Source organism: Triplophysa dalaica, chromosome 22, assembly GCF_015846415.1.
Source record: "Triplophysa dalaica isolate WHDGS20190420 chromosome 22, ASM1584641v1, whole genome shotgun sequence".
NCBI classification, from domain to species: domain Eukaryota; kingdom Metazoa; phylum Chordata; class Actinopteri; order Cypriniformes; family Nemacheilidae; genus Triplophysa; species Triplophysa dalaica.
Window position 1 is genome coordinate 13,494,616 of NC_079563.1, and position 12,787 is coordinate 13,507,402.

The 12,787-nt window shown below is 37.3% G+C and overlaps 1 protein-coding gene across 3 annotated transcripts in view; it reads left to right on the top strand.

Moving 5' to 3' along the window:
- ntm (neurotrimin) overlaps positions 1–12,787 on the top strand; it is a 215,159-nt gene that overhangs the window by 186,512 nt on the left and 15,860 nt on the right. For all 3 annotated transcript variants that reach the window (XM_056736263.1, XM_056736264.1, XM_056736262.1), the window contains one exon: positions 11,233–11,358. In XM_056736263.1, coding sequence (XP_056592241.1) covers positions 11,233–11,358 — 126 coding nt within the window. The remainder of the gene's footprint in view (positions 1–11,232; positions 11,359–12,787) is intronic.

The following is a 12,787-nucleotide window of genomic DNA, read 5'->3' on the forward strand; positions in this document are numbered from 1 at the left end:
TTTAATGAAGTGGATAATTATGTAATTAATGCTGATTGCGTAAAACCTCGGGGGTGCATTTTTTCGGGCCGGATTTGTGGGTCCGGTGTTAATATGATTGATGACAGTGTCATTCTTGTGCAGTGATGCAGTAGGTCATAACAGAACTGAGCTACTGTACACTGACGGGAGATTTAGAGCACAGGAACTCATCACCACAGCCGTCCTGCTTTAATACTCTCAACAATTTAGTGTGTAATACTGTTTCAATATCAGCTTTTCTGGCATTTAAATTCTTAAATTCAATACTATTTCTTCAATAGGGCAAAGTCGAGTTGTATTTTTCCAACACGATATATGTCTACTTTTAGTGCGACTGTGAATGTGCAAATGAGGATATAAACAGGATCAGATCAACCACTATAACATTTTTCTATATGTCCTTCATTTTTGTTTGTTAAGGGTAGTTTATGGTAGGATCCAGAAAGGAAAGGGTTAAGCCCACTAAAAGATGTTGAACCAGGAATTTGTCCTGTTCAGCAAAATCACAATGTCCCCACGACAAAATAACCTTTCATTATATGTGTACCCATCAGCTTTAACACTGTGAGAAGAACATTACCTGGAATAGGTTCAGGGAGGTCCAGGTTTATCTTCTGGCTAATGGTTCAGAACCTGAATTTGTGTTAGTTCACATGCTGCGCTTGAGTCTTTGTTTGTCTTAATTAGCTTCACTGACACATGCTTCTGAGAGAGCCTTTGATCCATAGAGAAAGAAGTGCAGTTTGGGCTAGATGGGTTTGCATCAGTGCAGTCATCAGCAGTGAAAATGAACGTGAGATCAAAGAACGAGGAGCAACGTGAAACATCTCTCGCTTCTAAAAATGTACATTTTTAGTGTTTGCTAAAAGATGCATCCTTGTTGAAGGCCCAGGGTTAGAGATCTGTGCAAACCATTAGCCCAGAGAATTAAACTTTGGGTTGTCCTGCACCTTTTCTGCTGTGGGCATGAATGATACCTCAAATCGTACGGCTTGTTGAGGAGATGTGTTCACATCCTTTTCTATGGTAAACAAATTACACAAAGCGTGTGAGATATAACCAGGGATAATATTTTCAAACTTTTTTTGTCAGCCGAAGCCCTAAATTATTTACTTGAAGTACCCGCTGAGATTTTAAGTAAATATTTCAATAATTTAATGGCATGTTTGCTTGCTGATCATCAAAAACATTTATTTTTTGTATCTGCTTTGAAGTTATTATCAGCAGTATTTTACATAGGTTAACTTTAGCTATTATTAAACCTGTAACATTTCTTTGCAATTGTACATTTTTTTACTAATGGTAATGGAAACATTATAGATGTGGCGCAATGTGGCGCCAAGTGTTTTGTGCTAGTTTCAGCTAATGCGAGCGCAACTGGTTCTTAAAGGGAATTGGAGATGAGACCTTTTTTTGGTTTACTGCATGTTTTGCCCAAAACACACCCATGACTCATCAAGGGAATAGAGACATCCCTTTTAGACCATGCACTTGGAGCGCCAAACATGTTTCCCGCAAAAGTGGATTCAGACAAGCCCTTAATTCATTTGCGATTGCGCTTTAGACCATTCCCTTAGATCGTTACAGTGTACCGACTCCCAAACTTCCTGTAATTCACTTATTAACCACCAGGGGTTCGCAAAGCCTTTGTTTGGGATTCACCATAGAGGATTAAGGATCGACTCTTTTAACTTTACACTTAGCAACAGCAGAGAGAACCCTAGAAACCAAAAAATAGTAGCATAACAGATAACCATAACAATGCACCATAATACTTTGAATAGTTTGTCATAGACAAGCACCGCTTGCATTTTCTTCAAAGCTGCCATTACTTTTGCATCTGTTTCTCTATTTGAAGCGTATCTTGCAGGTTGCTGTAGGTTGTCAAAATACTTACAATACGAACTGGCATTTGAGCAAAATCGTATGTAAAAGCTTAACTTATTATAAAAGCTTGATGTTGTGCATTTGGGTAGAAAAGGAAAACGTTTTGAGCACTGATTTTTATGTCCTTGCTCAATAACAGATTTTTCTTTATTTCAACCATAACTGTTACAGATTGCAGCCTTAAAATTAATGTTAGATTTCACTTTCATTATTACGTCAAATCAAATAGCATCTAAACATGTGTTACTTCAGCATTCTCTCTAGCACATTCGGTCAGTTCAAGCCCGAACATTTAGCAGATCTAAGTCATCTGCCCTGTTGCCTTGGCAACGTACTCCCCTAATACGGCCTTGATTGAGAGAGTGAAGAGATGCTTTAATAACAGAGGTCAGATTCCACAAAATACCTGCACGCGGACAGAAAAACAGCTATTACCCGCAGTTAGCAAACAGCACACAGAGTCTTGGGATGCCTCGGCTAAAACCGCAGCTGGTGGCCGATGGACGTAGAAAGGGGGGAAATTGTGTGACACCCTCAGCTTGCATTGCCTTTACACTGTAAAGGTAAGGTTTGAATGGAGATCCAATTTGCTTCTCCACATGCCCAGTCACAGCCGCCACATACGTAAAATGTATTGTAAGAATTGAGTTGGTAATAGCCTGTATAAGCAGTATTATGTAAAAAGTGGGAGGGGTTTGATGAACACCTGCTCGCGATAAAGAGCGTCAGGTTCGTGAATACAAACGAAGGATGAGATTTGACGGTCTGACTCCATGTGTTTATCACTCGAGGGAAATATTTACCTCTTCATACTCAAAGCTAAACCTTTGTTTTTTGGGTGACCTCTGAGCTGTCTTCTTCAAATATTTATCTAGAAATAAGTTCATTAACGGTTTAGAAACTGAAGATCAGTCTGCCGCCCTCGCTTTAAACTCCCCCAGGCTAAAACGTCTTCACCTGCGTGGGTTTTTACATTTTACGCTTCGAGTTTGTCTCTCTGTGAAGGTATGAAGGCCTCTGGCATTCTCTGACTACCGTGTCATTTTTCTTTAATAACCGCAGGCGGTCGGATACCTCGGCACATACCTTAAATCATTAAAATCGCTCTGAGATGCTTGGATGCGTCCCTATCGTTTCTGAAGCCTCGGGGTTAAATGGTGTTTATGGGCTCTCTAACAAAGTGCAATGTGATATCATGTGTAATTGCATGTAACTAGGGCCAGCAGACCGGTCAGAGATTAAAGAAGTCACAGCACTTCTCACGGTTGTTGTTTATTAATGAGCTCGGAGGCACTGGAAGGCAAGATCTTGCTTGTGAAATAAGTTAACTTGGTTTTCTAAACAAGCTTTTAATATTAATGTTCTGGAATGTTTACCGGAACGTGCTGAACATTTTTGATGCAATTGTGAATATTTCTCTGGGTAATTTTCTGCATTGGTACAATCATGTTTAGGGTTTATTGAACACAAGTCTAAGTGGAGGGGCACGTTGTCACAGTGTATAGGTTGTGTTATTATGGAGCTATTTATCTCTTATTTCTATTTATCATCCCAGGCATTTTAGTAAATTATCAAATGTAAGCAGGTTAACAGTTGTGCAATGCAAAACAATTAGTGGGAAATGTGAAAATCTAAAGGGACAGTTCACCCAAAAATGAAAATTCTGGCTAAATTAACTTACACCCAAGTTGTTCCAAATCTGTATACTGTACATTTCTTTGTTCTGATGAACACAAAAGAAGATATTTGGAAGAATGTGGTTAACCCAACAGTTCTTGGCCACCATTGACTACCGTAGTAGGACAAATGGTAGTCAAAAGTGACCCAGAACTGTTTGTTTTCCTACATTCTTCAAAATATCTTCTTTTATGTTCAACAGAACCGAAAAATTCTAAAGACTTCAATGTTATTCAATGGTGGCCAAGAAATGTTTGGTTACAAGCATTCTTCCAAATATCTTTCTCCGAACAAAGACATTTATATTATTTTGAACAATTCTTGTTTAATAAATATAAATAATGAATATTGCTTTTTCGGATATTAAATAGGCAAAGCATACAAAGATCTTAACTTGAATTAAAAAACAGAGCGAACAGCAGTTGAAACCTGACGTGAAATTTTATTGTAGCCACAGCTCACATCCATATTAATAAATGCCATGATTTGCATGTTAACAACCATATGCCCAGATTTCGAACGTACGCTTGTGTCTTAAATGAGTGCCCCTGTGTTTACTTGTCTACTCAGAAGAAACAGCAATAAACATAAAGGAAGATTTCACAAAAACATCTGTAAATTTGATATGTATCTTTGTGCATTTGTCTCGCGTGGTTAGTTTTTTTTCTTGATGTATGACATGTTTTTTTTCTCTCTTAACACCCATAAGATAACAAAGTCTTTTAAATAAAAAATAGCATGATTTTGAAATAATTATAAAAAAAACTCAGTTCTTGGTTTTTCACAGACCTTAATTTCTCAACTTTGGCACATTTTGTAGACGTGGGAGGCAACTGCTATGATCATGTTTGAAGAGGCGAACCGTGTGAGCAGACAAACTAATGCATGCTAATCAAAAAAAGAGGTCTCGCTCGGAATACCAGTTGAACTTTCGTATTTTCCTCCACGCGGTTGTTCATACATAATAAGGTCAAGGAGAAACGCAGCCATCTCCTCATCTTCATAAAGCTGGTCTGCGGCTGCTTCCGTCCACATTTATGAGGAGAAAGTCTACAGATGCCTTGAGGCTGTTGGCTTCAATGGCACACACAGAATGTCTTTCTGCAGATGTCACACACACACGCACACACACACACACACACACACAACCAAAACAAACACTGTAGAATGGGAATCTTCTCTCTATCTGACCAATACAACACAGATATAAGAAGTGTTTGGAAAACTTATTGTAAAACAATCCAAAATTGCATTCAATTCTTGGAGATATAGCACAGAAAGTACACTTCAGTTTTAATAACCTAAAATCAAACTCATTAAAATCTGATAAAACTTCTCAAAGAACCACTTAATATTAAAAGTGAAGCAAGAATATGAAAAATGACTGCACTTATAGAAAGAAGTGTGAAAAATCGCTGAAATGTGCGAGCACATTATTTCCTGAAAGCAGCTTTAAACCTTGTATTTAAAGCCCGTTTCTTAGGGGAGTATGAATTATCCTGTGTGCTTTTTGTCTTTAATTTGTTTCTATCAGATACCTAGCGGACAGGATTAAATCCAATACCCTGATTGAGCGAGAAAGGGGCTTGATCCTCCCTGAACATGGAATCATGGGAAAAGCCCCAGGCCAGCAAACAGCAGGGAGGGTGTCAGAAGCTTTTTTTCCTTAAAATTCGTCTTTCTTGAAGAAACGGAAAAGGAGCAAATGTAAAGAATAGGCGAGGCGGATGAAGTAAATATTAATTCGCTGATTAAAGACTGAAAGAGGTCATTATTTGCATGTCAAATCATCTGACATTTTCGCTGGATGCAAACATTGGTCCTGCAGCTGTGCATCAAATATTGGAGCCTTGTATGTCTTCATAATGCAGATGTTTTTTTTGCTCACATTGCGAAGCCTTTAAGTCTGATTTACACAAGCACAAGTTAATGTCATACAGTGTTTGTACACAACAAATAAGGAAGTGTTGCTTCATTTGTATTCTCATGCTTGGGGGGGAGTTTAAGTATTGATCGTGTGACTATTGATTTTTTTGTAGATAAAGAGTGCTCAAGTGTGTGAAATATTAATGAATGTAAATCCATTAAAACACGCTGGAGCATCATGGTTCATCAATAAAAAATGAATTATTTTTGTAGTAAAACGTGTTGTGCATTGTACGTTTTGAAAGGCATGACATCTCTGGATACTTAATAAGAATTACCCAGAAGTCCCAATGAATGTGCCTTGCACAGACATTTTGGCATAAATCCAAAATCCAGGCACAGTTTTCATTCCGAGCACATTTCAGCTCAGGACACCAGATTTCTGAAACATTTCAACTTTGTTGCCGCTGGTCTCTAGGTTCCCTGTGAGAGCGACGGAGCGTAAATTGATTTCCTCCTCCCCTAAACTCACCTCCTGCTTATCAAACAGCACGGCGATGCGGACACGTGTATTGAGCCGCGGAAGGCAAAACAGAATGTGTCTTTATTGTGATACGACACGCAAATCCATGACTGTTTGTCAGGCAGAGGAACTGTCAAAACAGAGCAGAAACAGACAGGAAGTACATTCTCAGCCGGTCGACGTCTTATCTGCAGATTCCCCTTTCAGAATGACTGGCTCCGTGTAATTTAGTTTCTTAAGAGTTCATCGGCCTGGAACTGGGCTGTTTGCTATATCTTTTGTGTTGGTTATCAATGCAGGATTTTGCAATTCTGAGACTTATAAATATCACTGATTCATTTGTGGTTTAACCCAGAGGCTCTTAGCTTTGAGGTTGCCAAAAATGCAGATGATGAAGTTGCAAGAGAAGCGTTTGTTTCAAGAATATATTCAAATGTAGTGTTTTGTGCTTAAAATAGGGTCTTTTTATGTATAAGGCGTGCAAAATAGTTTTTCATTTTTGTGATAAATAAACAATTTCTTTGCACCTGGAAGTGCGGTTATAGCTGAGAAAATCATTCAAATGTCAGCCCATTTATTTCAGGATTCGGGATGCGTTTTCACTTGAAACAATTGATGGTGATTTTAATGATCGGCAAAACAGTTTTCTTCCGAATTCTTTCAAATTCTGTTGATCGTCATAACAAAGTGCTCATTACTGCATTGTTGATCTTATATGTCTGTCAGATCCTAGTTGATATAACACTTTGTGGAACCAAAACCATCAATTATATCGAAGATTCATACTTGAATCGATTTATTAAAGTTGTTTGCTGTTGTTTTTAATGTTGTTGTGTTAGATTTAGTTTTTGCCAGTGAAATGATATTTATATTTGATCATCCATGTCACGCCTCACTAAGAATTCCCGCTTCCCCTTATGAAAAGCTGAGGTCAAATCTTGGAAATAGGCAGCGATATGGCAAGTTATTTCTATTCAATTGCTCCTCCTGTCAACTGAAGATCCCTTTGAAGCTCGGAAATCCAGCATTAGAAGTGAGAGGGTGGTACGACTCTATTAAAATGCAATTTAACATGCTTTACCTCATACCGAGACTGGAGAATCCAATCTGGGCGAGACGCACACACAAACACACACACATCGGCCACATTCCTTTACTGATTTTGTGCGATATAAAGCGAGAAGCAGTCATTGTAAGCTCTTTATTGGCTTTGAAAATGGCTTTGAGTTGCATTCAGGCTGTCCGTATCAGAAATATGGCTTGCGAAGATACACGCTATCATCCCGAGACACAAGTCATAAACGCGGTGATAGAATCATTCTTCACTCCGACTATCATTGTCATATAGAGGGTCACTGGGCTGTTGTAAACATCTCTTATTAACTCCATATAGTTTCCTTTGCTGACTGTTACAGACTGTTACCTGACTGTGCGTTGATGTTTTTTGCTCGGAATTACTTCAGATCTGTGTTTGAGGAGGGATTTTTGTATTTTGCGTTTGAAGATGTGACTTAATACTAGTCGTATTTAGATCAGTGAGCAAAACCTTTCTGTTTGAAATGGCTAATTCCCGCTGGCGGCACAAGCTCTGTAGTAGCGTTTTATTATTGTCTTGCATTATGCACGTAATGAATGTATTCAAACACCTGTACACAGAAGAATTCAACAATGATAAAATCTCAACACAGCTGGCCTATAGAGTATTTTGACACTTGTCTGGATGTCATTGCATTAAATTTAAAAATGAACTTAAATTACTCTAGATTTTCCTCGAACGCTTCTTTCATGTTCACATTTTTGAAATGATGTTTAAGTGCCTGTTGTCAAGGTAATTTTAACTCACAGGCGTCCTGGAAGAATTACCACTGGTGTTTTAACAAACACTTGAAGAGCAGAAATCATGTGTCCTTATTGTGAAGAATATTGTGTTTTTTTTACATCAGATCAAGCTTCGTTTTGTAAATTTAGCATGTCCTAGGTATTTTTATTCAATTGTCATTTCAAGGAAACTGATTTCAACTGCTTTTAAGGACAAGTTCACATTTTGTGCCAAATGATTTTTAGGGCTGTTAAACGATTAATCACGATTAATCGCATTCAGAATAAAGGTTTGTGTTCACATAATGTGTCTGTGTACTGTGCATATGCACGTTGTATTTATTAACACATACATGTTTAGATTTAGTAAATGCTTGCATGTATATATTTTAGGGCTTTCAACCGATTAATCGCGATTAATCACATCCAGAATAAAAGTTTGTGGTTACATAATATATATCTGTGTACTTTGCATAAGTATATTGTATTTATTAACACATACACATACATGCAAATATTTAAGAAAAATAATAAACATTTATATATAATTTCAATTATTAGTAAATATAAATAAATACATGAAAGTATTTCCTAAATATGTATTCATGTGAATGTGTTTGTGTTTTTAAATCCAAAATTATTATGCACAGTACACAGACATATATTATGTTAACACAAACTATTATTCTGGATGTGATTAATCGCGATTAATCTTTTGACAGCCCTAATATATTTATATTAAATGTAAATATAAATATTTCATGATTTTTTAATTTTTCTTAAATATATACAAGTATGTGTATGTGTTTTTAAATACAACAATAATATTCACAGTACATAGACATATATAATTTTAACACAAACTTTTATTCCGGATGCGATTAATTGCGTTTAATCGCTTGACACCCCTATTGAGTTTCATTCTGTAAGGTTGCTTGTTGTCTTAAAAGTAGGTAACACAAATTTCAACAAAGCTAACCAGACCTCATGACATTCAAGATTTGAAAAATCACATTCCTCTCAGACTCCTGAATTGTGTCGCCAAACAAAGCTGATCTTTTGCCCTGTATGCAATTATTTGAGAAAGAGGAGAAAACTGTGAACTTGATGCTTGTACGGATTGTCTCCGCTAATACATATTAAGCCAGAAATAGACGAAACAATCACAAAATAATGTTGCTCATACGCTCCCTGGCTTAACACTTTGTCAAGACTTAGGCTGACGTTAAATGAATTATTTATAGGCGAGCGTCTACAGAAGAGCACGTCTTTAGTGACTAAAAGAGGATAAAACACTGGTACAGCCTGCCTTTGTTGGAGCTCAGCTGAGCGATGGCAACCTTTGTTGAGTCGTCTCGGCTCTGAAATGCAAAACTAAACCTCTTGACAGAGTACATACAGTATGTCAAAATAACATCTGTGTTTAACGGCAGAACGTAACATGTCAGACGACACGAGTATTTTTTCCTGAGCCAACCGTCATTGCCACCTGTTATTAAATTTATTGAGACCATCCCTTTTGGTCTTCTGATGATAATAGTGATTGTTTTAAGCTTCGTGCTCATGCCGTCGTGTTTTGATTTCTCAGAAAGAACGCAGTGATCAAGTGTAAAGCGCCCGCGGGCGTTTTGTGAAATAATTTCTTATGTGTGTACGCTTCCGCTCGTTGTGGATCTTCGTTTACAGTGGAGGGAATTAGTTAATGGCCTCCAAAGGAGTTTATTTTTACAATTACGGTAGTCAAGCTGAACATATTTTGCCGGCCATCATTGAAGCAAAAGTGCAGGATATCCTCCAGAGATGGAAGATATTATACTGAACTGACCTTTAACTTAACTGACCTTTGCAGGACAGTTTTTACGAGTTCATCCGTATTTTTGCGAGGAAAAGAATTTGTTAAATACACGAGCGGCTCTGTGCTTACAGCAACAGCTAAAAACACTTCAGTCCTTTTGGGTTACTAGCACTTCATTTCGAATTGCCATATTAATGCGTTTCACTACCAGGGAGATGTTTGCTTTATAAGTATATACAGTAAATCAATAATGTAGCTTAGGTGCCCACAGTATCTTTTATTAAAAAATTGTTGCCTCATGGAGGCATGTTCTGAATAAATAGTGTGGTACAGCCCAGCATATAACTCGGATGTCAATTATTAAAGGGATAGTTCCACCAAAAATGATGTCATCATTTACTCACATTCTTGTCATTTCAAACCTGTGTGATTTTCTTCTGCAGAAACACAAAAGAAGATATTTTGAAGAATATCAATGGCAAACGATGGCGGTACACATAGGCTTCTATTGGATTTGTGTCCATAAAATGTGTTCTGCCTTTGTCAATTCATACAGGTTTGACTGCCCCTTTAAGAAAAATCAGCTTAACCTCTTCTTAAAGAACACATCATGCCCATCCTGAAAACAAATTCAGTAAACTGCACATAAAGGATTTTAGTCTATTTAAACAACAGACATTTGATTTCTCTATCTGACAACATCTCTGTGACCGTAACAAGTAAATCTTTAACACCTTTTTCAAAGTAAGCCATAATTTCTCTTCCTGAAGGGAGGATGTCGAAACCCTTTACAGCAATTCCCTGTTGAGTAACTAAATAAGGTATTTGTAACATCTTTAGTTTTGCTGAGTTGTGGAGTTTGTGAGATCTGCGAGGCCCTCAAAGGCCTGGATTATGGCTTTTCCTGCAGTCTCTTTAAATTGTGTTCAAAGTGCAAAGACATCAATAAATCAAACTTGTGAAATTTGCCTGGTTTGCTTTTTTTTCGGCGGAAGGTAAAAAATTGGGTGGGATGAAAGTTTCATGGCTGTTCTGTAACAATTGTTTGACAGCTTTGAAAACGAAAGAAGCCCGAAACAAACAACCAAAAAACATTTTTCTTTTTAAATCTTTGAAAGGCCGGGTCTTGGGTACAACTGAAGGCCATCCAGCATTCACTGCACTTCAGTTTCAGTCTAACATCGCAATACCATGCATATCCAATGTTGTTCACTTGTATTTTATAACTAGATACAGAACATTTATATGCCATTATAAACATTATTATCAGCATAACAATTTGAATAAAAGCTGAAATGATAAATTAACACGAATTGAATAATTTCTTAGCATGTGGTATTACCCCCCTTTGCTTTAATGACAAAATGCTCTCCAGCTGGCATGAAAATATGTGTGCAACTTAATGATCCATGTTTTCCCGGCATTGAATTCAAAATGTTCCAAAGAGCATTCCAAAGTGTGCTTCTATGGAAGCAAGAAAATATGACGTTTGGTATGAGGAGCTGACATGGTCGATGCCAAAAACGTGCTTTGACATAAAGATTTTATTCTTTCAACGCCACATCCTAAAACATTTAACCTGTTTCCAGGTTTAGGGGTGTATTGTGACTTTTGACTGATCGAAAGTTTCCTGATGTTCTTACAGTTCCTCCAAAGATTGTCAACTTGTCGAAGGACCTGGTGGTGAATGAAGGCTCTAACGTTACTCTGATGTGTCTGGCGAATGGCAAACCAGAACCTGTCATTATGTGGAGAATGTTATCAGCTTCAGGTAAGATGATATATTTTTAAAGCGACCAGTGTTTCAAGATCAATGCGCTTTTTTGATGTCACTAAATACTGCATTTTTCTCGTCTCTTAAGCATGTGAAGATAATTTGTGACCCTGGACAACAAAACCAGTCTTAAGTAGCACGGGAACATTTTTAGAAATGGCCAAAAATACATTGTAGGGATAAAAATTAAAGATTTTTCTTTTCGCCCAAAATCATAAGGATATTAGGTAAAGATCATGTTCCGTCAAGAAATTTGATTTATTTCTGTAAATGTATAAAAACTTTAGTTTTGTGAGTGGATGGTCTGCCACAGTGCCTAAGATTAAAAACTTCAAAGGTGATTTTCTCAATATTTAGTGTTTTTTGCATCCAGCTTTGTAAACAGTTGTTGTTCCACCAGATAGAGTCCTATCCTAACAAACCATATATCAATAGAAAGCTTATTTCTTCAACTTTCAGATTATTTAAAAATCTCAATTTTCAAAAATGTATCCTTTAAGATTAAGAAACCTTAAAGTTTTGTGGTCCTGGGTCACATATAACGCTTATCTGTCTCACTGAGGGTTGTGTCTGTGTGTGTGTTTGACAGTGTGTGCACATCTCTGAATGTGCTGAAAGAGCATGTTTACGTGCTCACTTGTGTGTTTTGAATGCATGATACGAGCTAAGTGGTCTGTTCTGCTTATCTTCAGGCCACATGAACAAATCAGCTCCGTTTGCGCTGGCTGCTGCTCTGTTCTTTTTTGCACCATTTCACTTAATCAGGGAAAAAAGCGGCATCTTAATGTGCTGTGATTCGTGGGGTGCGACTGGGCCGCTGTACCTGCCTAGACAGCCCCGCTTTCTTTCTTTGTGTTGATACAAGGATCAGGTAATTGAAATGTTAATGTGACAGAGAACTAAATGCTCTGGGTTTTTTTTAGAAGATAAGTGAAAGAGTTTGTGATGGATTCCATTATGATACAGTACAGATGTCTGGCCGGGGCTCTGACAGCTTTAAGGAATAAAAGATGAGCTGTCGGAGCCGATTTAGTCAAGTCAGTTGGTCAGGGGCGGACCAACGGGATCAACCTTTTTATGTTCAACATTTAGTGAGCTAGGAATGTGCGTGTGAATATATCGATTTGTTAGCAATAATTGACCCATTCTATCGTCAGTTTATTTTCCTAGTATTATTAAAACCTACGTGGCTCCTTTTTCTTACTTAATACATAACTGGTCACTTTTACTATAACAAGTCATACGATAGCTTTTAATAAGAAATAATAATTATATATAAAAATAATTCTTTACTCTTAATAAATTATATGCAAATAAGGCTTAACTTTGTTTTTAAAATGATGAGAAACATTACACTATTTACAAATGCCATGTTTTCTTGCTGTTTGATCAGTTTAACACTTCGTCGCCTTTCGAATCTGATCCG